The sequence below is a fragment of the Osmerus eperlanus genome, chromosome 28, assembly GCF_963692335.1.
Source record: "Osmerus eperlanus chromosome 28, fOsmEpe2.1, whole genome shotgun sequence".
NCBI classification, from domain to species: Eukaryota; Metazoa; Chordata; class Actinopteri; order Osmeriformes; family Osmeridae; genus Osmerus; species Osmerus eperlanus.
In genome coordinates, this window is record NC_085045.1 from 8,232,939 (window position 1) to 8,260,808 (window position 27,870).

Genomic DNA, 27,870 nt, shown 5'->3' on the forward strand with positions numbered 1-27,870 from the left:
CCAAATTAAATGTAGAGGAGTGACCACGCGTTTCATCGCTTATTACAGTAAGCTAGGCCTATGTTTTTTTTTATTTTCATACTTTCATATTTTCATTTATCATCTTTAATGTCATATGATGTGGTTTCAACAAATGTATTATGTAAATGACACCCTCACAAAAAAACGATAGGCTATCCTCTCAAAAAGTATAGGCTAGCATATCGCGCTGTGCTTAAGGAGCCTATCTATCACGCAATGAGCAATTAATTCGGTTTCATGTTAAATTCTGCTAATTATTCTTGCACCTTCTGCAAGGTTCCTGTAGTAAAAACGGACAAGACATGCCTGTGACAGACTTCCTGTATCACCTCTGCTTGTAAAGCCTCAATCTAATCTTGTTTACATAAAATAAACCTGCTCGGGAGCAGGTTTAAGTTTACGGACCTGTTGCTATGACAGCAAGTCCAGGATGAGCTTCGAAGAACCGAACAATCCAAGATAATGACAAATCGTGAACAATCAAATCCAGCTAACTGAGTTAGCGACGTACGGAGAACGGGCCCCAGATGTTTGACAGTGATGTTGTGAAAACTTTTCACAATAAAACAATAAAGTGAAATATTTGTATTCCTTGCATTGTCTACCTAGTCTGTTACGTGACTCTCGTGCTGTTTTCAAGTTGTTAAAACTCACCGCACCTAGTCTATTACACCACTGTCGTGCTGTATCGGGTTCGATGTGACTCACTGATCCTAGTCTGTTAGACAACTCGTGCCGTTTCAGGGTCCTTTTGAGTCACAGTCATGTTGTGAAAACTTTTCACAATAAAAAGATAAAGTGAAATATTTGTATTCCTTACCTTGTCTACCTAGTCTGTTACGTGACTCTCGTGCTGTTTTCAAGTTGTTGAGACTCACCGCACCTAGTCTGTTATGCCACCCTCGTGTCGCTTTGGGTTCGTTGAGACTCGCCGCACCTAGTCTGTTACGCCACTCTTGTGCTGTTTCCAAGTCGTTGTGACTCACCGCAGTGTCACAACGACTTTTCCCAATACAAAAATACAAATTTTCTTTCATAGCATTACAAAGTAAAGGTCTCAATCTTGTTAGCAGTATGTGGCTAGGATGAAGTACAGTTTATTAGAATCAGTGGGACCTGTTTTAGGATGAAATCTAAGCACTGTCATGTAATGTGAACTACTACAATGCATTTGATACTATTGACTAGTAACACACCATTTCTCTGCATCGTTGACCCCGACGACAACACAGGGGTGTACAGAAGACAACAACTGAGTACATCGGAGCGGCGTTTGCTGTCAAGTCAGACAGTGCCAGCTGGATTACATGGGCTGCCTATACAGCCGCCAAGGAGAGCGTGATGGTTGAGCTCTAATTTTTTGGGGGGGCTCGAATTTGAGCAACCTGAATTTCCGAGCCTTGAATTTTTGGGTCTGATATTTTATTTACATTGAAATATATATTCATATGTGAATTCGGTGTTGTTTAAATTTCAATATTAAGTATTCAATGCCTTTTAAAATTCAAAACATGTCAGTGATTAGCTTCCATACAAATGGCAGCGCGCCCTCTGCTGACATCCTGAATGTGACTGTCAAGCTTGTGGGATCAACTTCCGGGTCACAACACAAAAATCTATGCAAAATTGAGAAAGAAGATTTCCACACACTATTTTACTTCCCGATTTCCATGTTTAAGCACATCAAAGAAAATCAGATAACGCGTCGTTTTTTCGTTTTCCGTTTTCTATTATCGAAACAAAAAACGGAAAAGGGGTAGTTTTCCGTTTTCCTATTTCTAAATGGTAGTCGGGTAAATCGTAGTCCCGATTTTGGTTTTCTTATTTCAAAACGAAAATCCATTGGCCGCAAAGTACACGGAACATTGAACAGATGATAGGCTCTCTTCTTATACCTTTGGGAAACTGGGCTGAGTGTATACTATAGTAATTCTATTGTAATTATTTTTGTTGGTTTGATTTACATTGAGAAAATGTAAGCAACCGGCCAAACACTCCCGAGCAGTAGGTGGCGTGCACCTCAAATGTTGGTTACAATTTGCCACGCTCTCAACAGAAGAAATTAACGAGGAAACGAGGTTGGCTTCACTCTACGAGAGAATATTCGAATCAATGTGCGTTTAATACATTAGTTTCGTTACCTGAGCGTTTCATAGTTTCACAGCAGACTGGTTATAAAAACATTTGCACCAAGACAACAAATTTACTGACTTAAAAAACTTTCGAGGTCAAAATTAGGTTTTACGTTAGTGTCACTGGATAGCTACATTTGTACACACATGGTGTGTATCGTCGACTCATCGATTTGCTTGCTAACTGTTGCTAACCTTAGTTGTTTTAAATTATTTTAGAAATACTGCCTACCGCCAGTCATGTCTGAGGACGTTTTAACGAAGAAAAGCAAAGGTGCACCAGCCAACGTGAAAGATTTCAAGGTGGGGGACAAGTGAATTAGGCTATTCTTCCTCAGCTATTATGTTATGTATCTTTATATAAAATCTATTGTTTCATAGATACAAATGTTATTAAACTGAAATAATTCATGTAATTGTTTGGATTGGGTTTAACCAGTATTGAAGTTATTTCAAATGTAGCAGGAAGTTCAAATTAGACTCCGGATCCGCTTTCAAATTCAGTTTCTGTCAATTGAATGTAGCCTTATTCTCAAATTCAGAGGCAGGTCCAGGCAAAGTGGCACAGATTCTGACACCATTGCAACCAATTATGTAGCAGTAATATTTACTGCTCAGGAAGTAAAAAATCCTGAAACTACATTTGTCCATCTCTTCACCAATGTTTGAACTGAAGTAATGTACCTTTTGTCTTCCAGAAAAAGGCCAAGAAGAGAAAGTTCCCCTTAGGATTCGACCACCAGGAACAATCTTACAAACAGGGCAAGATGGACCAGATGGACAATAAGACCCATATCAAGACTTCATCATTGTTCAAAAACAACCCAGAAATCCTTGATGTTGACCGGTATGCACGCACGCACGCACGCACACACACACACACACACACACCACACACACACGGTACCCAGTGGCGGCTGGTGAAAATTATTCTAGGTGGGGCTGTGAAATATTCAGTCAATTCAGTAACCATCCTAATACAAATGAACACAAACTGCATGATACAAGTTCTCTGTGAAATAGTCATTATTTAATTAATGCACACAGCTATAGGCAAATGTACACATTTGTGGACAATAAATATCATTACACTCAGTTCAGAAATATTGAAATCTGGGCACTTGAGCCACTCTCCCTGGTATTATTAGGAAACACAACACAACTATTACTGTAAGACTAAATATTAAGGATTTATAGGGCTCAACATAAAAAAAATTACTGGCCCCCCCTCCAAAAGTTGTAATTTATCATTGTTACAACAAAACCAAAGACTTATAAGTTGTGTTATTCTGTTAACATGTTTAACCATTTATTAAACACATCCTGGATATAAAAAGAACAAAAATGAAATCACATTTCTATTGATAAAAAATAAAAAGGTAATCAGCAAAACAATTGACTTTTAACCTCAAACATGACGTGCTCTCTTCCCTGCTGACAGCCATCTCTGCACAACTCTGTCTGGCTGAAACTGAAACCTCTGGTCCCTCAATGCTAATATGTAAAAGCTTCCATAGCATTTCATCAGTATGATACTAAGTACCCAAGTCGACACCATTCTTCTGCTGCAGTTCAATAGCCCGGGGGAACGAGGCGAACGTCTGGCCCGTCTTAATTACGTGATATGCCGTTGTTATAAGTCGTGCAATAACATGATGGGCATCTACATTTAAATTCCTGACCAGCATGGTCAACGGCCTGGAAGATGGATTGTCAACCATCTGCTTAGCTGTCACGCAAACCAGGTGCTGTCTGCTAGCATGGCTGGTCAGGGATTGTTTTCGAACATTTTCGGTGCCTGTGTAAAAAGAACCACTTTTGTCTGCTTTAGATGGGAACAGACGACACAGTGCATCATCGTTCCATAAAAAAGTTGCTTCCGTTTAAGCTCATAGCTCTACTTTGCTGCCATCTTCACTTTATTGTCTCGCGCCAGTTGTTAAAAAATGTATCAAGATTAGAGAATTACAATTTGACAACCACTCGTCACTCACTACTCAACTCTTGATTTGCCAACTGTGCGCCCCACGAGCTGCAAAGTTATTTATGCATTTAGCAGATAGCAAAACATATGAAGGATGTTAACTTTTACAATGCGAATTTTTTTTCCAATCAATAATTTGCAGTGGCCCGATCGGGCCAGTGAGTTGCTAGTTTAACTGTCCCGACGTTACTTTTTACTGGCCCCGGGCCATCGGGCCATTGCTTATGTCAAACCCTGATGTTAGCAACGATGCATAGATACGCCGTTCTAGACAGACAGCGATATTAGCGAGCCCTCGGCATTAGTACCATAGCTAAAAGTCTAGGAAAGTTGAGGTTACTTTTCGTTAGGTACCTATGAACATGTCTTAATCTGCTAGACAAGTGGGTTCCTCTTTGTTCTTTTGGTGAGCAATCTCACGTGCCCTACTTACCGGCGTCATGGAGCCGACCAGAACATAGTTATTTTGCACTAGCGTTGCTATATACCTAGCTACAGCTGGCAGCTTCGTTTTTCTCCTAGGTTCAGACCTAGCCCCGGTAAATTGTAGAGCTATCTAACTACTACACTTCTGTAGTAGTGCAGTAACTACTACACCCCACAATTTCCCCAGAAATATTTTCAGGCTTCAACCAATGCTGCTCAAGCAAAAAGACAGGGTTAGGGAGAGAAAGAGATAGATTCGTTAGGCATTGAAGAAAGAGTAGGAGAGGAGGACAGCATCCAACATGCTGCTGTGAGAGAGCCAGCTGAAGCAACAGGTGAGGTGGACAAACAGATGTAGAAACAGGCAGGTAAGATAGCAGGTCTCAGGATAAGGGAACTAATTTCTATTCTTCCTTCCATTCGACAGATAGGACTTGAATGGGGTTGTGAATTTTGTATAGGGTGTTAAATTTGTGTACCGTATTTCTTCGAATAAACGCCGCCCTCGAATAAACGCTGCACCAAAAATGAACGTTGTGTAATAAACGCCGCCCCCCGTATAAACGCAGCACCAACAAAATCTTGAAACGGATTTAATTGGTTAAATTCAACCCCAGTATTTATTACACATGTACATAACTTTCTGTTTGAAAGCTAACGTGTATGAACCTTTAGGCATGCTGCTTCAGATTTCTACACAATGTAGAACAACTGTATTTGAGACAGTTATACTACCAACGCACACCTAATTGATAGCCAATGAGAAAGGGAGTTGCCGCACTTATAGACAAAGAATAGACAAGGAGGTCAGCGGTAGTAAATGAAACCTGCGTTTTTAGCTGCATGATTCATTTTTTCACAATGCCAGCAACAAAGTTGTCTATGGCTGCACTGCAGCTACAATTCACGAGATCACCCTTACTAATTAAATGCCGCTCTCAAATAAACGCCGCACCAAAAATGAAAGTTATTTAATGGTATTTTGGGTTGGGCGTGTGATTCATTTTTTATTCATATTATTTAATATAATAAAGTTCTGTGTAACGAATTATTAACGAAGGAATTATTTTGAACCCCCCCGGTCTGACATGGAACGCCCTCCCCCCCCGGGCAGACACGGGGCGACTACCCCCACACCACCACAAATTTCTTTCTAATCTGTGGGAAACACTGATGCAGGTAGCAACGCTAGTGCTAAATAACTATTTAGCTGGTCGGCTCCATGACGCCCGGTAAGTAGGGCTCGTGACACAGCTCACCAAAAGAACGATGGGGAACCCACTTGTCTAGCAGATTCAGACATGTTCGTAGGCTATATATATAGAGATATAGATCTATATATATAGATATAGATATCTATATCTATATATAAACCGATTTTACCTTTTAATAGTTTAAAAATGACAGTTTGGTGTGTAAAATAGACATACAGTGAACCTCAAAGTCCATTGAAGCCTCTTTCCTATCAAAATTTCACTTTTTGAAACTGCAACTTGCAAACGCTAGCTTTTGAAACAGTGCAAGTTGTGACGTCACAACTTGCAGCATCAACTTTGTCACGCCCCAAAATTTACATTTACCCGCCCTCTGGTTTTCTGGTGCAGGAACATTAACGGAGGTCGCGCAGATCTCCGACACTTTTTTTAGCCAACTGCGCGCTGCTCGGTACTTCCACAGGAATTACAAATAAGAAAGTTAATAAGTTTTCAAGATATTGAAAATGGAGCGCCGTAAATGCAGTGTTACAGGCTGTACCGGGAATCCTGACACTTTTCACTATCTTCCCAAAGAACAAGACACTAGACAGGCATGGCTGATGTTTATCTATGGGAATATCCCTATTAAGTACGACGCTAAAGTATTAATTTGCTCGAACCATTTCACCGAGGAGAGTTTTGAAAACCTGGGACAATGTAAAACAGGATTTGCTATGAAGCTGTTGCTGAAAAGAGGTGCTGTTCCAACCTTATGTTCATCACAACCGCAAGCTGTATGATGTCGCTTACAGTTATTAGCAATGCTAATGTATCCTGCCTGTATCTAGTATCGGTAGAATGTGTGATGATTTAGTTTATTGGCAATGGGGCTAACATTATTTCTTGTTCCTGACTTTCATTCAAATAAATAACCTGTGTTGTCATGTAAATCTACAATTCAAGATGCATGTTTGTCCAGATCTATTTTTCAGCAAGATAGCTAGAGCTAACTAAAGCTGAGTTGAATCACAATAGTTTGTTTGCTAAGCTGTAGCTAGTGCTAACGTTACCCACCTATAAGTCGATCCTGTTTGCTTGCACAGGGATCTTCTACGCTAGAGCTACGGTACAGACAAACATCAGCCATGCCCGTCGAGTCAACGTTAGCTAGACTCTAGCTCATCTGCTTTTTATTAACGCTGATTTGCAAGGAATGCTAGATAGCGAAAACACCTAGAGCAGGCATGTAAACTAGTTTAGCTTGCTAACGCAAGAGCATAGGTAATGTGTGATGATTTAGTTTATTGGCAATGGGGCTAACACGTTATTTCATGTTCCTGACTGTTTCATTCGAATAAATAACCCGTACATGTAAATCTACAATTCACGATGCATGTTTGTCCAGATCTTTGGCAGGTAATTTTTTAACTAGCTAACTGAAGCTGAGTTGAATCACAATATACTTTAGTTGCTAAGCTGTAACGTTCTACCCACCTAAGTCGATCCAGTTTGCTTCGACAACAGAAGTGGAAACAACTAACGTAATCATTTCAAATGATATCTAGTCAATCTGTTGAAAACAGTGTTGTGTAATATGTGGCGGCTGGTGTTGATTCTGTGGCGCACCGCCACAAATTAGTCTGTGTGGGAAACACTGCATATATATTTATTATTTGTTTTCCCACCCTAAATTGACCTTAAATGTTTGCACTAGATAGACAATGTCGGTGTTAAAAGGTTCGTCTTGGTCACGATTGCGTTGCTTGTATTGGATTTTACGTTCCGTTGCATGGTTTAGGTTTAATTAAAATGTTTGTGGAAAGTGAAGCTAACGGTGGCTGACATCACAAACCCATGCGCGATTACCTATAGTAGAACATTTGTTTTGCTAGGCTAGCTGCCTAAAACGCTAAGACAGCTGCAGAAATGCCACAGGCAAAGGCCAGGGTGATGACATGTAGCTAGCTATGTTTCCAGGCTGTGATATTAACACCCTGTATTTTTGTATGCCCTTCGACTGGTTAGCTCCAGCGATTCCAACATAGGGGTAGTCTAGTAATTAGCTAGCTGTAAAACTAACTTACCGGTCCGAGGGTCAGGTCTGCATCTAGGTGCAAGACGGAGCACCGCCGGCTTATCCAGGTGAGGAAAATTTGTATTATGCCTGCTACTATGATATGCTCTTCTGTAGCAGATAATCCAGTTCTCCAAAGCCCAGAATGTTCCAGCTGTGGTAGCCAGTCAAAAGGGGCTCTTGTCGTCTCTTGTTTTTTTACAGTTTTCATTTTCTTGCTAATTACTAAAGTTAGTGTTGAAGAAGCCACTCAATATAATAAACAACAAGTTTGGGATCACTAAATACTCATTTGTTCTTGTTTACCTAAGCTTTCAGTTGAGTTGTGGGCGCGTGTCGGAGAAATCAAGAATGTAACCATGAACTATAGATTGCCCACTCGTCAAACTCACTTGCCAGTAAACTCAAGAGCTCCTCCTGCTTCTTGTTCTTGAAGCAGCATGCCTAAACGTCCATACACGTTAGCGTTCAAACAGAAACCTGTGCAGAAAGTTACTTACATGTGTAATAAATACTGGGGTTGAATTTAACCAATTAAATAACCGTTTTCAGATTTTTTTGGTGCAGCATTTATTCAAGGGCGGCATTTATTCAATGGCGGTGTTAATTCAAAGAAATCCGGTACCTGTCTTTATGGCTGCCCCATCAGTTCTGAGCCCATACAGCCTCTCTGTTGGGATACTTTTGTCTAATATCACTTTTTTAACAGCTGACACAATGGTGTCAGCTTTTCCATCTGGAACAGTGACAAGATCCTGAAATGGATGAAATGCTTTTCCCTCTTTATCCATGTATCTGTGAGAAAAGCATTTAGTATCCACAGTTCTTCAACAGGGACCAAGATGTATGTAATTCTGACAAAGAAAATAAATGTATACCTGACATGCAGATCGAGCTGCCTGGACACAGACACATCTGTGCTTTCTTCTATTTCCAGGCTAATTGCCTGTGATGATCTTATGACCATCAGAATAGGCTCCTCAATTTCATGAGATAAAATCTCAAGCATCTCATCAATTATTTGATGAGATCTGTAATTATTCCTCTGGTCAATCTAGACATTGGGGAAAGGGTAAAAAAAAATACTTGCTGTATACTCAATAATGTAAAGATGAAATGCATGTATAGATAATAGGTGACATTTATCTGAAGGTTTAGGTGTGTTACCTTTAACTTCTTAAAATAATCACACCCCAAAAGCTCTGCCAGGCTCAGAAGCTTTGGGTAGTTGGTATGGTGGGCCTTTTCATTTATTTTTTTTACAAGCCAGTAGAGGCAGTTGAAGCCACCAATGATGGCCTCGTGCTCTAGCACAATAGTAGGCCCAAGAGTCCATTACAGAGACACCTGTAAATGAAATTGTTAGAAAATGATTTGCTCTGCTATTGGACTCCGAAATTACCAGATGCAAGAGATGCCTGGCATCTAATGCTCTTCCGCTGGTGCTCTGTGGTGATGTGCCGCTCCAAAAAAGTCAAAAGTCTTTTCTATAGGTAATGGCCCCGACCTCAACAAAAGCCCTCTTTGTGGCACCTTTCTTAGGTGCAGGCTAGGTGCTGCCTGCACAGTCTACAAAACATTCCTTTAAAAGTACATTGATAATCAAATTAGCTACCGTATTTTCCGGACTACAAGTCGCACCAGAGTCGCGTAAGTCAAATGCGTCATGAAGAGGAAAAAAACATATATAAGTCGCACTGGACTATAAGTCACATGTATTTAGAAATGTATTTCACAAAATCCAAGACCAACAACAGACATTTAATCTGGAAAGGCAAGTTATTCAACTACACAATAGCACACAGAACAACAGGCTGAATAGGTGTCCGGTATGTTAACGTAACACATTAACAGTTATTCAGCTACACAATAGCATAAAGAACATACCTTGGAGGCTAATAGTCTAAATTAACATAACAAGCCAGCGAGTCCAACAAGCAAGTTACCGGTAAGCAGTGTTGGTCAAGTTACTTGGAAAAAGTAATTAGTTACTGATTACTTCTCCAAGAAAGTAATCCAGTTACTTTACTGACTACTTATTTTCAAAAGTAATTAGTTACTTTTCAAAAACATGATGCACAACCTGAATACGCTATAAAGCAATAGACCTTTCAGCCTAATTCTATTGTCTGCATATTCAATCATATAAAATTGAATCAAAGGAAACTGTCTCTTTTTCAGAACTTGTTTCATTAGTTTCAATCTTTTAACTTTATGCACGTGTGTGTGTATATATATATATATATATATATATATATATATATTATATAAAATAGCACACGTGATGGCAGGACAGACCATTTGCATGTTAGGGGAGGGGGTACACATTATATCAGGTGAAAAAACGGCCTGATATAATGTGTATCCCCTCTGTAACTCATGGTAGACAGGTGAACAAAGCGGTTAATTGAAAAGCCATATTAAACTAAATTAAATGAAAACAGAAATCACATTAGAGGGCAGGGAGGGAGAGGTTAGCAAAGACGGGGCATCCTTGTCAGACCACACCCGCAGAGAATGGACACATGGAGGTAGCCTAGATTAATGGATGGAGGTAGCCTAGATTAAAGGAAAAAACAATTTACATGTCGCCTTAATGGAACAGACAAATAAACGTATTTATGTAGATAAACGAGTCCCTTGTTACTATGGAAAACCCTGTTGAGTCTTCCACGTTGCTATTTGTTCCCTATAAGAGGTGACTTCGAAGTGCAACAGTTAAACTCAGGCACGCTCCCGCGGCCAGGGAATACAAATCCTGTGCCTTGGCACGACACCGGCTTGCAAGGTGCTTGCTCAGATTTGAGGTGGAATTTTTCGCTGCAGATAAAAGTTTTCTTCCCACGCAGAGTGTACAACGGACGCTAATGTTTTTGTCACTTTTTACCGAGTCAAATGTCGGTACTTCCAAGCATTAAACGCTGCATGGTCCTGCTCTCTCCCGCACTCCATGTTATCTCTTGTTGATCTACACACGCACTGACTTCGCACCGCTCATACTTGATTGTCATTAGACACTCTCACAAACAAAATCACGGTTTAGTAACGCAGTAACGCAGCCTGCTTGCGGGAAAGTAACAGTAATCTAATTACTGTTTTTGCAATTGTAATCCCTTACTTTACTCGTTACTCGAAAAAAGTTGTAACGCGTTACTGCCCATCACTGCCGGTAAGCTAGTTCACCAAAGCTCCCGATCTCATTCCACATCACTGAATCCATTGAATTCTTCATCCTCGGTGTCGCTGTTCAATTAGTTCATGTCAGTCAGTATGAATTAACATTCATTCTGTATATGGTAAATAGCCAGACATTCCACAGGCACCCTTTTTTTTTTTTTTTTTTTCATATTACGTCTTGGTCAAGACATCTCATGCAACCAACAAAAGATGGTGCTCAGTCATAAATCATCCCAATTTGGGCCTAGTGCTGGCCTTCCAACAGGTGGCTTAAGATAAGATTTCGGGCATAGGGCAAAACTGTAGGGCTGTCCCCGACTAAGATTTTCTTTGGTCGACCAAGACTCGACTAAACACTTCTGAAAATTGACTAATCAAAATTTGAAACGTTTTTTCTTCTTCTATAAATGTCACAATGTTTTTCATCAAACCCTTTTGTGTGATGTCTTACCTCACTGATTTAAGAGATAATATGAAAGAAATACTTACGTAAGAAGAGAGATTGACAACTAGACAAACATAAATGTACAAAATTTTCCCGATCTGACTCAATGTAGCTGCTGGACATTCCAGGTTCAGTTGCTATAAAATAAGCTATTACTAATAGTAAGTCTCGTGTCACCAGTCCTGTTGTTACTGTATGTATTATCTCTTACAATGTACTACAAATTAAAAGTATTATTTGTTTAACATGCAAATCATCAGAGCGTGCTGATCACTGCCTGAAAAAGTGCAGCATGCGTAGCGTAGAAGCCGAGTGGGGAACGGTGCAACAGAGACAGATTTTGTGGTCTCGGTTGGAGAAGATAATGTCATTCGATTTGGATGTGATTCTTATAATAGGCATATTCATTTTTCAACCCAACGCGTTAACGCGTTAGCATGAGCGAAGTATAGGCCAATTTACGTTTTTCAGATGGTAGGCTACATCATATTCGACCTTGAATTATGAAAAATAAACCGTTGTTGGCAGAGTTTGCATTCAAAGTTTTTAGAGTCACCCGGTACTTATTAAATGTAAATGTACTTTAATGAAATGCTGCCATACCACAGATTTCTTTGCCATTTTGACTGATAACACTGACAAAGTAGGCTGTGACAGAGTTTGTAGTTCGGCAGCCAATTCTGCTTGTACCGTGTGCAAAAAACAAAACAAAGTGCAGATTAACAAAAGGGAAAACAGTAACACCTTTTCTTTTAAATTATATATTTTTAGAGTTGCTTTATTTGTTTTAAATAATATAATGTACAATTTCTGTAGAACATTTCTTTAATTCAGCAATGGTGACACAAGCGGGAATCAGATCTCACATTGCCATACGGCAGCTCGACTAAAAAAAATCTTAGTCGACCAAGAGCATATCGACCAGAAAATAGACTAGTCGCCTGAGTGTGGACAGCCATACAAAACTGTAAATCTTGACTTCTAGCTTAGGCCTCTGCCTGCGAAGGAAGATGCCTGTTTCCAGGTAGCCCCCTCCCTCGCTCCACTGCCACACAGATCACACACACTGCAGGGCTTAAAGTATTCCGGCACCGTGCCGGATGTCCGGCGTGCGGCCATGAGAAAAAATTAATTGGGAACTTGCATGCGGTTTAATATTTGAGTTAATTGATTTCCCCTACCAATTATATGAGCGGAACGCAGCTATAACTAACGTTACAAGCCTAATCGGGTCCGGGTAACACGGTGTGAATGAGATCCATACGTCACGTTAGCGTTGTCGGTGAAAGCATGGAGCAAATTCATGAAGCCTGGGGATGATGTCCTACCCATAGATAAATGACTCAAAAATAAATGGCTCTGGGTGTGGAAAGAAGGTAGAGACTTTTGGCAGTTGGTGCCAGAAACTGAGAGAGCCTGGTGCTTGTTTCTGCACGTTTTGCTTGAGGAAGCTACTATATGCCAGCAGCGGTAAGAAAGTGATTGCTCGTCATGTCATAGAGCCGCTGCCCGTGAATTCAAACTTACCACGACGTTGCCGGGAGCAACTGTTACAGCTGACACACCGTTGTCTATGACTGACCGTGTCTGCGACTTAGAAATGCGTTTGTGCACATTTATTGCGGAACATGACTTGTCATTCACAATCAAAAAAGTTCGGGCTCAGGATTTTTTTCCACTTTAACCCCTGACACTGTCTCAATATGTTCTATCTTTCAGGTATTAATAATCAGTCAACAGTTTAACATATGGTTTCCGTTAATATAGAACAATACTAAAAGGGGTGATTCGAGAGCTTCTTTTTGAATCAGAATAATCATAATCTTCACCAATCATAATCAATCTTCATCGAATCATAATCAATTCACCAGTATGGTGTCAATTTCCACGTCAACATGAAACAGTGACCATGACTACATACACTATTATTGTAGGGCAGTGGTCGGCAGCTGCCCAAACTGGACCTCTTTATTTTGATGATGAAAAAGATTAGCTCAGCACGTAGCCTATATTGTCGTCAACATGTAGCATGATGTCTTGATTTGTGGTTTGAGCACTCTGCAAGCATTACCACTCTCCTTTGTGGCGTCCTAACAATGTCAACTGCCACAATAGTTCAACCCTTTCAATGCTGTAACCTAACATTGACCAAGATTGTCTATGTGCTTGGAAATTTCTAATTTTTATTTCACCCCCCCCTCAATATTTACCATCCCTCTCATTCCATCTTTCTCCCTGATTCCACACCCATCCTTTGCCCCCCCCCCCCTTTTCTCTCCCCAGACCTACTGTCACCCAAGTTAAGGAGAATGTCTTCACCAGTGACTCCTTCTCTGAGCTGAGCCTGCATCCACACCTAGTCAGTACCACAAACCAGTCAACATTTTCAGTATATTTGTTTTCCTATCACCATTCATCACAGCTCTTAGGTCCAAACAATGTCTTCTGCGTTTTGCTGTGAACAAGCTGACGGTTAATTGTTGTTTTCCCAGGTGGTAACTCTCAACAAAGTCCTGAACCTAACATGTATGACCTGGTGAGGTGTGACAAAATAAGATGATGGTCTAATTTGTCGTCAGCTGTCTACTGCTTTCCTGTTTCGACAATCAAGCAGCATGTCAATCACAAACTGTTCCTGTATCTCTAAAACAGTTTGTTTTTCATGTAATGTCAGTCCCTAACTGTCTGTCTAACCGTGTGTGTGTGCAGTGTACAGAAACAGACAATTCCTGTCTTGATGTGTGGACGAGATGCAGTGGTTCGCTCTCAGACGGGGTCTGGTAGGACACCTACATACACACGCTACAGTCGGCATATGTGACAGGTGCTGGTATTTTGGTCAAACTCAACCCCTATTACGCCACTAAAACCTGACTAGAAAACAAGCCTGCTTTACTGACAAGTGATTGATATTCAGTTCTCCTAAAAAGTTATCATATTGAGTAACTTTAACTTTCGTAATATGGAAGAAAAGAACAACTAGTCAATCTTGCGGTGCGTGTCCACTACAGCGGAGCGTCGGCCTCCAATTCATTGTCAATGAAACCGGGCGTTGACGCGCGTAAATGCTCCCGTTCAAGATAGATTTTCTCAACTTTATGTAAATTAGGAGCGTTAAACGTTGGCGTTGGCCAATCAAATTGGTTTCTTGTTTCTTGTAACGTAGAAACCGTTGGTCATGATAAACATTTTCTAGGTTTCTCAGTTTCTAGATGGAGAAACATATCTTGTGTGTCTGCACATCAAGTCTTGTTTGTTTTGTTAACGTCTCTGTAACCGTACAGAGACGTTAACAAAAAAAATTATGCCTGGCGCAGGGTTGCCGAGGTTGTCGGTGTCTCTGGTGTGTTTTTTGTACTTTTAACGTCTCGTCACATTACGCAACTTTCTTATGTGCTAGCTGCATAGTCTAGCTAGCTCACCCGGCACACGATTGACATTCAATGTTGAAATGCTGGCTGGCAGTCAATCGCTAGCCATATGGTAAATGTGTAGTGGATAGCCATAATCTAGCCATTGATTTGCAGAGATTTCGAGTAATATAATAAAAGGTTAGTACACGTCAACGTTTATGTCTGAAATCTTTCTGTCTAGTTGAGGTTTGCAAAAAGATAAGATCATGCTTCATCTAGTCAGCGTATCTGATTTCTTACATCATGTGTGTAAAAGCTGTATTTTGATCGAGACAGGCGCACCTTTATTTGTATCAATAATGATCGATATTGTGAGTACATGAACCCAAGTCTGCACACTTGGCCATGACACTGTTTTACAGGAACTACAACAGTGACCTTAGAGAACTACAACTCTGTATTAACTGTTGGACACGCCCCAGAGCGTGGTGTACTGTGGGAAGGCAAGAGCGTTAAAACAACGCTGTAGTGGACATGTACCGTTCGATGTGCGATTTAATAGATTGCCCACATGCGTACCTTTTTACCAGCTCCTATCACATGTGCCGTTTTAGGAATAAAACACATGGAATCAACACATTCATTCAGTTTTTTCTGTGTTTGTGTGATAAACACAAATGGTAATACAGAGACCAAAAGTAAGGCATGTGTACAGTTCTGTATTATTCCCCAGGTAAAACTCTGGCCTATGGGATTCCACTGGTCCAGGCACTACAGTCAGTGGAGCCAAAGATCAAGGCAAGACTTCATTCACAAATACTTTTAAGGGCAGTATCAATTAGCACTTTTCAGAGACAATTTCTCACCCATTCGTTTTTTTATGGGAATCACATGAAGGCCTGCATGTGGCAATAATGTATAACTGGACACACACAGCAAGTCATGGGCACCCAGAAATGGAAGTGAATCCTATTCCATGCAAATTTGAGACAAATTTAGCCACCGTGTCAATGAGTGACAACCAATTGGATTTATTTGCGAGGATGATGAAAAACATAGTTCTACTGATACCGCCCTAGATGGAGAGGCTTTTCAGACGGGCATCTGTTTGCATCCTCCCTCATCAGTTGACTGTGATGGGCAATCCTGTACACAGGCATTGCAAACTGGTTTGGAAATAGTGACATGTTGTGTAATTTATTAATCAAGTTTCTTTGTACAGCACAATTTATACATAGTAGCAATTCAATGTGCTTTACAGAGAAAAATACAATAGAATAAAAACATTGAAATAATAAAACAAGGGGGGTTCATCATAGAAAAGTTTACATTAAAAATATCATATTAAAACATAGAATAAGAAATTAATAGAAAACAAAATAAATAAAAACATTGCTACTAGATTCCGTTGTAGATTCCATGAGGGATGTTTTTCAGTCAGTCCCTGACACACAAATGTCTGAACTCTGAATTTTTTTCCATAATTTCAGAGAGGAGATGGACCTCTGGCTGTCATCATTGTCCCCACCAGAGAAGTAGATTGTGGTTTCTATCCTCTGTTCATCTTTCTCTGACATTGTCTCTCACAACACACACATCACGCATACAGTTCAGTTGTTTGACACAGATTTGAACTTGTGTGCTGTTGTGCTTTCCCCCTCAGCTGGCCCAGCAGACCTACCAGATCTTTCTGAAACTTCTTAAGGTGAGTGTTAGAGCTATGTTTTGGAAATGCAATGCAGTCTAAATGCTATTGTCATGTGACAAATGGTACTGCACTACTGTAACTGAATGGGAAATGGGGGTCCTCTATCTCTCGTGGGTCGCCACCATTCGCCACCATTTGCCATACTCGTCCTTAGTGCTGCTAGCTATCTCTGACTCACGGTGGCGCCAATCAGAGCTTCAGAGGTACAGAAAGAACACGAGTATCTAACATTAGTTCCGCATTACATTAATTAATTTGCACGCAAGTTTTATTTATTTTTATACCGTGTATTCTCCTTGTAATTTCATGCACCGAACCGTGACGCCCGTACGGTTCGGTACGAATACATGTACCGTTCCACCCCTATTATCAATCTGTCATCCCTGAACATGGGAGGGTATCATTATTTACCATTTACCAGTCAAATTTGAAACAGACTTGTAATTTGTAACAGACAAATTTGCGATTTGCAGTTGTTGCATGCTCCGAATTTTTGGTTCCCTTGTTTGTCACTGTCACATTGCTTTGTTGCTGTCCACTTGGTGCGCGACTTTGTTTAATAAGGAATCGATCAATTTTCAGTCCGTATATAACACTATATATATATATATATCAGTGGCGGCTGATGGTTTTTAAAGTGAGGGAGGAAGGACTGTGTGCTTGGTTGCCATCAGGGGCGTGTCTAGAACATTTTGAACAGGGTGGCCAGGCAGGGGCACAGCCTCAGAGCAGGGTGGCCATCAACCACGTATCGAGACTCAAGTTCACATTTTTTTATCTACCCTTTTTGTTGTAGTTATATATAACTGTGTGTTATCTCAATAAACTAAGCATTTTCTATTAACATTTTCCTCCTGTGTGTAGTTGTTAGTAAAAGGTCACATCCTTAATCTAAATTGAGCATCCCGCATATGGGATTTACCTATTGCAAATTATGATTTATTCTAATGTATTCATAATAATTTTCAACAGTCTAGAAGTTAGTCTACAGTTTCTTCAATGGATTCCGTAGTTCTACCAGTCATACATGTCAGAAACATTCCAACTGCAAACTTGAAATGACAGATTTATTATTTGGAGGCCTACTCATACATTTAGAACCATTTATTCAGTCATTTTACCATTATTTATAGATTCCTAGAGTAATAGCAAACAAACAATATAACTGATATCAAACCTTTACTGTATTACGTACTTATTAAATCTTACTGATGTTCAGAGGACATACCTTGATGAGCAGACACTGCATCAGGCACTGTTGGGGGCTCATTGCTGCCTGTGTCAGTCATTTCTTTGTTCTTCAGAAAGTTCACATTGTTCAATAATATTATGTTCACCTCACGTCAGCCCTATGAAATTGACACAATTTTGAAAAAGTTAAGATTTGTGAGGATTAAGCTATTTTCAGATCATAGTGATTTTCTATAATTTTGTTTGAAACTTAATTGAAAAAGTAAAAGCTGAGGAAGTACACCAGACATTGTTAGAATACTCTATTGTCCGTTTGAGGTTTTATATTCATAAAAATATTATGTCATAATTTTTCAAAATCGTATGAGTAGTTTTTACTCGGTCCCTAACGCGACGCTGCAAAGTAGCGTCTTCCGAATGTGAGACGAATGTCGAAATATGAAACTAACTTCACCTCGGTCATCTTTTGACTGAAGTAAGCCAGGATCATGATTTCCACTTAATATAGTAAGCTTGGCAGAATAACAATACAATGCATTGCGTTACTTATGTTAACTACTCTACAAACCAATTATCATGTGAAACACTTACAGACAAATGTCATGGGTATTTAACATCTTATAAATAAAATGTCTCGCATATCGTGAATGCTTGCTAGCTAGCATGCTATTTAGCAAAGCAAGCTACAGTCTGTAGAGACTTTACATCAGGCTATTTTTGGAATACGAACTGTATTCCATACACCGAAAGTAAACGGGCTGCATGGTGTTGAATAACCTCATATAAATTTCTAGCTCATGTTTAGTTTCTGAATGTTTCCTTACGAATATCTCCCAGCACACATGTAAAAATCGACGTTAGTATCTCAGCGTCTTCTCTCATGCTTCTCCAGTGTGGTTGTTGAACATGCCGCTCAGCCTGAACTCCCGCCCCTCATATTTGAGATGTTTTTTCATTGGCCAGTATTCATGCATATGGACAAGACTGTCAGCAAATAGCCGATCGCATGGTAGGGGTGGCACCAGTGGTGGCCAATCACTTTTCAGTGGTGGCCAGTGCCACCCCAGGCCACTCCCTGGACACGCCCCTGGTTTACATTTACATTTAGTCATTTAGCAGACGCTCTTATCCAGAGTGACTTACAGTAAGTACGGGGACATTCCCCCGAGGAAAGTAGGGTGAAGTGCCTTGCCCAAGGACACAACGTCAGTTGGCACGGCCGGGAATCGAACTGGCAACCTTCGGATTACTAGCCCGATTCCCTCACTGCTCAGCCACCTGACTCATGACACCTGGTTGCCATTGGCCTGCTTATTCTGTTGGTGGCATAAGTATGTGAGATACAAGTTGTTTCAGGGTGTTTTTGTGAACTACAGGACAAAATAGCAGGCAGGGATACAATTGATACAAAGCCACCAGTGTGGCATCATTGGGCCTATTTCCCCCCTCAATTACTGAAGCTATTGGTTATTGGTGTCCAAGCCGCGAAGCCACTTGTGTTTCTACCTTTTCTTTTTATTATTGGTGGCCAAGCCGCGACGCGGCGAAGCCACTTGTGTTTCTACCTTTTCTTTTTATTGGGTGTGCTCAAGCCTTCGGCGAGAGCACAACCTTTGTTCTCTCACATATATATTATTATTATTTTTTTAATTTCTTTTTGCCCCCCTAAAACTCAGTCAATATTTGGCCTACATAGACAACGTAGGTGTCAAAAGTTTCGTCTTGGTAGCGATTGAGTTGCTTCTATTGGAATTTACGTTCCGTTGCATGGTTTAGGCTGAAGTTAAGTTTTTGTGGCGAAAAGTGAAGCTAACGGTGGCTAATTTGCTAGCCACAGTCACTGACGTTACTAACGTCACTACGTCACTAACGTCACGAAAACACGCGTGACTACCTTTGGCAGAACATTCGTTTCGCATCTGTTAACTTGGGGGATAGCTAGGCTAACTATAGCTTTACTGCAAGGCAGCTGCAGAAACGCCACAAGCAAAGAGGCCAGGGTGATAACTATTTACTCATCTTACTTTGTGATATGACACACAATTGTGATGTGTAATGTACAATATAAGCTGATATTATTAAGGAAGTAAGCCCACATCTACTTTCGGAAACGGTAGTTTACTATTTCACTGAAATATTAGCATCATGACATTAGCCTCTGTTGCCCGGGCAACACATACTACAGTGGTCTATGATGTATCTGTTTTCAATCGTTAAAATAAACATTCCTCACATATACATTTTCGTTGTAGGATTTATTATGACATTAGATTACAAGTAAACGATTTGTGGGTGAAATTATCATTACCTGTGGTTTCAATCCAGTGTATCACTGCAACGCTGTAGCCTACGCGAGACACACGACAAAAACATCTAACATACTGTACACAGCTGTTTAGGAAGTCAAACGGCGACAGAACATGTTCGGCACTCCCCTTACTTAAATCAAAAGTCTATCTAACTACTAACCTGAACTTCATTGCCACAGCCTAAACTTTGTCAATCTGTTCATGAAAATAATTAATTTCAGCCTAAACCGTACAACGGAACGTTTAATCGAATTCAACCAACGCAATCGCTACCAAGACGAACACAGCAGTAGTCTACTAGTACTATACCGTAGTACATTTACATTGTCATTTAGCAGACGCTCTTATCCAGAGCGACTTACAGTAAGTACAGGGACATTCCCCCGAGGCAAGTAGGGTGAAGTGCCTTGCCCAAGGACACAACGTCAGTTGGCATGACCGGGAATCGAACTGGCAACCTTCGTATTACTAGCCCGATTCCCTCACCGCTCAGCCACCTGACTCCCCTAGTAGTAGTAGAATTTATCGGGGCAGCTTCTCCACACAGGGCTATATCGCATTTTGCGTTGTTACTGACAATGATCGCTACCAGTGAGCTTTTTATGAATGAGCGATTTTCCACTAAATAAATGTCAAGCTTATTTACGTTTTGGGGGGCATATTTTCAGTTAGCAGATGGTACTGTTTGAATCGCGATTCCATCTTCTACTGCCGGGTAACGTCGTAGAATAATCTTCAAAGGGGGTTCTTTATTAATGAATAAATGCAATGAGTAGTCTAAATGCATGAAAATATCACGAGAAGGGAAAAACTTAAAAGGACGTCATTAAGTCATAGAGATTAGGTCAATTTGTACACCGGTCTGCCAAATTTATTCGTTTTGATTCAACGATGAGGCTGCCTCTTGCAGGGGAAATAAGACATCCATTTCATTCTACACTTCACTCGTATTTTCAGTTGTAAATGAGCAGCAAAAAAAAATGCTTTTAAATCTATGTAATCTTTATAAATAATAAGTATGCATTTTTATATAAAATACAGAAATATCAGTTGTAAAAATGTCATTAAAAAACGGACCCCTGTGCAACCGACGCAAGCAAGCACACCCTACAATTTCCCCAGAAATTGTACCCTCTCTAGTTACACTTCTTCTGCCATTGGAGTCTATGGCAGCCCCTAGAACCGTATGGTAAAAAGTTGTGAAATTTGGCACACTCATTAAGCACAGTCCCCTCTTTATATTCACCAAGTTTCATGTCTCCCATTGGAGCACTCTAGCGCCACCAATGGGTCAAAGTTCGACTTGTGTTTACACACGTAACTTTTGAACCGTATGACCGATTTTCAAAAATGAGGTACCATTGGATTCCCTGGGTCAAGACGAGTTCAACACACTATATGGCGTCAATTTCCGGTTATATAGATTTTCCGCCATTTCCGGTTTTATCGAAAACCTTTAAAAGCCTACTCCTCCTACAATTCTTATTTAATCTTCCCCAGAATTGGCACACATCATCGTCAGAGCAACCCTCACAGAAGTTATCCAAAGATTTTAGATTTTCAAAACCGTTTGTCCGGTACAGCCAATCAAAATTGGCAACAAAGCAACCAAACAGGAAGTTTGGTCATATCTCAGCAAATCCTTGAGAAGTCAACACCAAACTTGGTAGGATGACTCGGAACCCTCTTCTGAGGATGTCCAATCAATTTGGTGTCATGTGATCACTGGGCGTGGCCGCAGGAACCAAAAATGTGTTTTGGCCAATAACTGTTGATTTGTTTGCCTTTATTAAGTGATTCCTTTGTCTCATGATATCTTGGGACATCCCGTGTGTGACACATGATAATTTGTGATAACAGCCGGATTGATGCGGCCGCCATTTTGAATGACAGAAAAAACACGTTTTCTCCACTCCTCCAACAAATGTTGTCCAATCTTCACCAAATTCGGCAGATATTATCTTGAGACCAAGCCTCACAAAGCACATTACAAGTTGTTTTGATTTTCGAAACCGTTTGCCCGTTACAGCCAATCAAAATGTGCAGTTAAGCCTTCAAACAGGAAGTTGGGTCGTATCTCAGCAAATCTTTGATGGATTCACACCAAACTTGGTATAGGGACTCGGAACCCTGTTCTAATGATGTGTAAAATGTTTTATGGGTCATATGACTGCTTGGCCACCTCATTGCTGCTTGCAGCTATATTTATTTGACTAATTGTATTTTCAGCTGCAATTGTTTTAAAGAGGTGATTGGTGTTTTTTTGGTATTTCATACTGTTCCTTAAGGTCTCCGAATAGGGTATGTAACATTGGTTGGGCTGAAAATGGCCCGGGTGCTGTTCTATGCCCCCTGATACATCCTCTGAAATTTTCCCGGGAAAAAACGCTAGGTTTTCTCCTTTTATGGTATGCTCATGAATATATAGATGAGCTGCGCGCTGATTGGTTGGTTTACAACGAGTGAAGCTGTGGAGCAAAGACGCAACACGGCCAGCAGCACTCACTGAAACAGAAAGGTGGAGACTTTAAATTAAAACGTACAAATAAATCTATTGTCTACACAACACTGTTTTCAACAGATTGACTAGATATAATTTGAAATGATAACGTTAGTTGTTTCCACATTTGTTGTTGAAGCAAACTGGATCGACTTAGGTGGGTAGAACGTTACAGCTTAGCAACCAAACTATATTTTGATTCAACTCAGCTTCAGTAAGTTAGATAAAAAATAACCTGCCAAAGATGTCGACAAACATGCATCGTGAATGTAGATTTACATGTAGCCTACGGTTATTTATTCGAATGAAACAGTCAGGAACATGAAATAACGCGTTAGCCCCACTGCCAATAATCTAAATCATCACACATTCTACCTATGCTCTTGGTTTGCAAGCTAAACTAGTTTACATGCCTACAGTCTAGCTGTTCTTGCATTCCTTGCAAATCAGCCTTAATAAAAAGCAGATGAGCTAGAGTCTAGCTAACATTGACTCGACTGGCATGGCTGATGTTTGTCTATACCGTATCTCTAGCGTAGAAGATCCCTGTGCAAGCAAACAGGATCGACTTATAGGTGGGTAACGTTAGCACTACAGCTTAGCAAACAAACTATCGTGATTCAACTCAGCTTCAGTTAGCTCTAGCTATCTTGCTGAAAAATAGATCTGGACAAACATGCATCTTGAATTGTAGATTTACATGACAACACAGGTTATTTAATTGAATGAAACAGTCAGGAACATGAAATAACGTTAGCCCCATTGCCAATAAACTAAATCATTACACATTCTACCGAGATACAGGCAGGATACGTTAGCATTGCTAATAACTGTTAGCGACAACATCAAACATCTGAACAGCACCTCTTCAGCAACAGCTTCATAGCAAATCCTGCTTTACATTGTCCCAGGTTTTCAAAACTGTCCTCGGTGAAATGGTTCGAGCAAATTGAGGGTCGAACTGGGTCGAGTGTTTGGTTCTTTGGGAAGACTCAGTGTCAGCATTCCCTGTACAGCCTGGAACACTGCATTTACCACCGTAGTCCATTTTCAATATGCTAGAAAAACGTTCTTCTTTGTAACTCTGTGGAAGTACACAGAGAAGCGCGCAGCAAATTTTGGGGCGTGACAAAGGTACAGACAAGAGCCCAGGGTGGGCTTTTTCAAAACCTACCCTTTTACAGCTACATTTTTTAATTGTGATATTTGCATAAGAAAGAGGTGTCAATGGACTTTCGGGTTCACTGTATGTCCATTTTACCCACTGAACTGTCGTTGTTGTGACAAGGTAAATTCGGTTCTGCAATCAATGACCCCTTTAACAAATAATCAAGATGGATGTTTGTGAATGTTTCAGAAATGCTGATGCTTTCAATAGCTGCAGAATGTTAGCCAATTTAATATGAATTCACTTGAAGATCAAGTCGATTCTCCTCGCTGTTTGAGTTGCAAAAATGTCTGTGACTTGATCATACCAGGCAGGATTTTTTTGGAAGAGACTTCAGAATTTTCTTTTCAATAGAAATCATGGCCAAATGTTTCAATCTCTCCTGCCCCATTGTGTTCCGTGTGTAACTTTTGATTCGTTTCAGGCATGAAAAACTTCGCTCAACCCCTGCAGAAGTAGCACCAATGGTTGCAATCAGACACATTAATTTGTACAGCTGTGGCATTGCCCCATCAAGACCACTGGATTTCATGAAGCCAATGGCCTCGCAAAGCTTTCGTGAAGAATTTGTCTGGATTACGATAGAAATGCAGCAGTTCTATTTTCAACTTGTCCTGATCAAAGTATTGTCCGTATGTCTCGAGCAAATTTAAAAGTGACTGCGTGGGGAAATCTGACTTGAAAGACTCAAATTTGTCCACATTTAAAAGCTCCATGAATTGCAAGCGTTCTAGATATTGAAAGCGCTGCGTGATTTGGGTGATGATACTGTCGTGAATGGAATCGTACAGCCTATAAGCTTGACGCGGATCGGACTGGCCCTGCCTCCTTTTTCTCTGGTGAAATAATTCTGGGTCGTCTACAGCGACGGCCCTTTGGTAAATTTGGACAAATGTGTTCTCCATTTTTAGCTCCTCTACGATCCGTAGGAGGCTCTCTATGCGCAGTCTGCAATAGGAGACATCCATGGATTTGTGTTGCAAGATGTCAAACACGACGTCAGTGTGAAAATAATTGCTCGTAAATGAAGAGTAAAAATACGAATTCAAAGTCCTCCAATTTTCCCCTCCAATTTTCCCCTCAACCTATCAGCTAAATGTATGGTCTCGTCATCCATTGATGGATGGTCAACGAAGTGGTCAAAAAGCTCCACCAGTTTGTTATAATTTGAGGCAACTGTGTTCACAACCCTGGAGGTGAAGTTCCAGCGCGTCGGAGCGCTCCTGGGCATTCTAGCGCAACCATGATCCTTGAGCAATGCCACTCTTGCTGGATTTGGAGAAGAACGACGTGAACCCACCCAGGTGAACAAAGAAGTATTTTGCCTGGGGGATGGACCTGACACCCTGACTCAAGACCAGATTTAGGCGATGGGCATAAGTGGACAAATGTTGCACTGGGTGCCACTTCTCTTACTTTAGCCTGCAAGCCATTAAGGTCCGAGGCCATGACGGCCGCACCGTCATACGTTTGCACTACAAGTTTGTCAACGAAATTGAAAGAGGACAACTGTGCCTGCACAAATTGGAATAAGGACTGTGCATCTCTCCCTTCGGATACGTCGAAAAAGCCCATGAAACCTTCCTATATTCTGCCCTGATCATCCACTTATCACATTATCACAGAGAGCTGACAATGGCAGCTTATGTCTGTTGTTTCATCCAATTGCCACGGGAAGAAGGGCGCCTTATCCAAATAATTTGTTATGTCTTTATGAATAGTGCTGGATATTGCGGAAATCAAATCATTCTGTATCGTTTTGGACATGTCTGTGAAAAATTATGAACCTTGCATATGTTCTGCCAGCACATGGTCATACCGTGCCATCACCCCTGCCAGCTCCCTGTAATTACCCCTATTGTCCGAATCTACCCCCTCATCATGCCCTCTGAATGACAGTTCTTGCATGCCTAGATAGGCAGTTGCATCAATAAGTCTCTTCAAAACCTCCCTATTTTGGCGCACTTTAGCATTGCGCTATGCGATTTTTAACCGCACACCCTCATCCACGACCTGATCAATTGGCATGGTGCCTAGCAAGGACAACCAAATTGCTGCGCCAACGTGGTCTTGGCATTTATCATGACGTTTTGTTGCCCTGTCCAAATTTTTAATTTTGGCTAATCCATTTACAGACCGTGTGTGTGATTTACCCATGAGCAAACAGGGCCAGCAGTATAGCCGATTGTTTGTAATGGTACCAGTGACTTAAAGTGGAAAAAAACGCACTCTCAAGCTTATCTCATTGCTTATTTTGACCAGTTTATTCACAGACGCGTTTCGGCCTAAGCCATCGTCAGTGTGTGTGCATACCAGTGAGCCATGAGTATTTCACATACCAGTTATCATTAACGGCAGCGGTTTTACCATTGGATTTAGTGACTTGGATTTTTGGAAGTGGTCTCCCTGTTGTTTTGATACTAACCTTCTCTCTGTAGCTAAATGTATGAAACGGTTTGTTCAATAAAACATGTACAATATCTTCGTTCTCCATTGCACATCTCTTTATTTGCAATCTTTCTACTATCTTTAAGGGTGAAGTTCTATTGATATCCTACAGCAGAATGGTCGAGGAGGGAAACTTATTTCGCTATAATGTCTAATCCCCTCCCTTCAACGCCAAATCCGTTGTTTATTGGTTAAGCGATGTTGGCACAGACTCAGACGCTAGGGAGGTCTTTCCTCCCCTGAGCAATGTAAGTGAATGAGCCCAACCGGCCGCCAGTATGCAGACCGACTCCATTGATCTCAATAGGGGCAAAAGGGAGGACGTGCAATAATTTCTGGTTACGATAGGGGGTGCTAAAGTTATTTTAACTCGGGAAACGAATTGTGATATGCATAGTATTAAATACTGATATCAAACTGTGGTCAATTCAATTAAAAAAATAAATTCTCAAAGTTTGGGGAGGTCCTTCCTCCGTTTCCTCAATGGAAGAGCCTCCTCTGATATATATATAATCTGGAAATAACCGTAGCTAAGCTAGCGTTGTTGTTATAATGTGCGTATGAAGTTCCAGGTTGAGACGGTCTCTGAGCCCTCCTCCCTAGCTCTACTGCGCCTCACAACTTTCCGATGGAAATATGTGGTGAAAAATGTAACTGCAGTGCACTCTCATAGAGAGCCATTGGGACAGATTTCTGGCTGCCCCGCCTGTTTTCACGTTAGGTCAAATGACCGTATTATTTACTGCCAAGTGAGCCACAAATTAGCTTGGCAAGCCGCAGGAGGCTCGTGACCGCGCAATGAGTAACAGTGCGTTCACACTGCAGCGACGCAAATCGCTTGCCATCGCTCGCCTTCCCACAGTTCACCACGCTCGAGGGCGTATCAGATTAATGTAGAGTTGTAGTTCTCGAAAGTCACTGTTGTAGTTGTCATGGCAAAGTGTGCAGACTTGGGTTTACGTACTCGCAACATCGATCAAAATACACAACTGTTTAATAGACATACATGTTGACATGTGTAAAAAACATTTTATTATATTACTCGAAGTCTGCTAATCTGTCGATACGACTACTGTAGGGAGTCCCAGCCAGGCTAGCTAGTTACCACAGAACGAAGTTACGTAATGTGACGAGACTGAATTTGAAAGTACAAAAAAAACACCAGGAGCACCGACAACGTCGGCAACCCAGCGCCAGGCCTCATTCTTTTTATTAATGTATCTGTACAAAATACAGAGCTGTATCGTACAGGACTGGATATGCAGCCATTCAGGCGATTAGTTTCTCCTTCGTCTTGAAACTGAAAGCTAGAAATGTTAACCATGGTTGCTACGTTACGAGAAACAAGAACACACCGATTGGCCATCGCTAGCGACAATCGCTCCTAATTTGCATGAAATCACGTCTCGTCGCTACCCACAATGCACCACGCAAGCGATTCGCCTGGCTCCATTGAAAATGAATGGAAAGCATGTTGTCGCGTCGCTGCAGTGTGAACGCACTAACAGTGCGTGTCCACTGCAGCGACGCGAATCGCTTGCCATCGCTCGCCTTCCCACAGTTCACCACGCTCGGGGGCGTTTCAAAAATTCATGTAAAATGTAGTTCTCTAAAGTCACTGTTGTAGTTGTCATGGCCAAGTGTGCAGACTTGGGTTTATGTACTCGCAACATCGATCAAAATACAACTTGTATACAAAATACAAAACTGTTTAATAGACATAAACGTTGACATGTGT

The 27,870-nt window shown here is 40.9% G+C and overlaps 1 protein-coding gene across 2 annotated transcripts in view; it reads left to right on the forward strand.

The window, feature by feature from the left end:
- The first annotated feature begins 2,028 nt into the window (after positions 1-2,028).
- The window catches only part of ddx31 (DEAD (Asp-Glu-Ala-Asp) box polypeptide 31), a 56,389-nt gene continuing 30,547 nt past the window's right edge, over positions 2,029-27,870 (forward strand). The window contains exons 1-9 of one of the 2 annotated variants that reach the window (XM_062454441.1): positions 2,029-2,135; positions 2,373-2,456; positions 2,852-3,000; positions 13,739-13,814; positions 13,948-13,991; positions 14,165-14,235; positions 15,542-15,606; positions 16,299-16,343; positions 16,472-16,513. In XM_062454441.1, coding sequence (XP_062310425.1) covers positions 2,394-2,456; positions 2,852-3,000; positions 13,739-13,814; positions 13,948-13,991; positions 14,165-14,235; positions 15,542-15,606; positions 16,299-16,343; positions 16,472-16,513 — 555 coding nt within the window. In that variant the 5' untranslated portion in view covers positions 2,029-2,135; positions 2,373-2,393. The remainder of the gene's footprint in view (positions 2,136-2,372; positions 2,457-2,851; positions 3,001-13,738; positions 13,815-13,947; positions 13,992-14,164; positions 14,236-15,541; positions 15,607-16,298; positions 16,344-16,471; positions 16,514-27,870) is intronic. The other variant, XM_062454442.1, reaches the window with a different exon arrangement.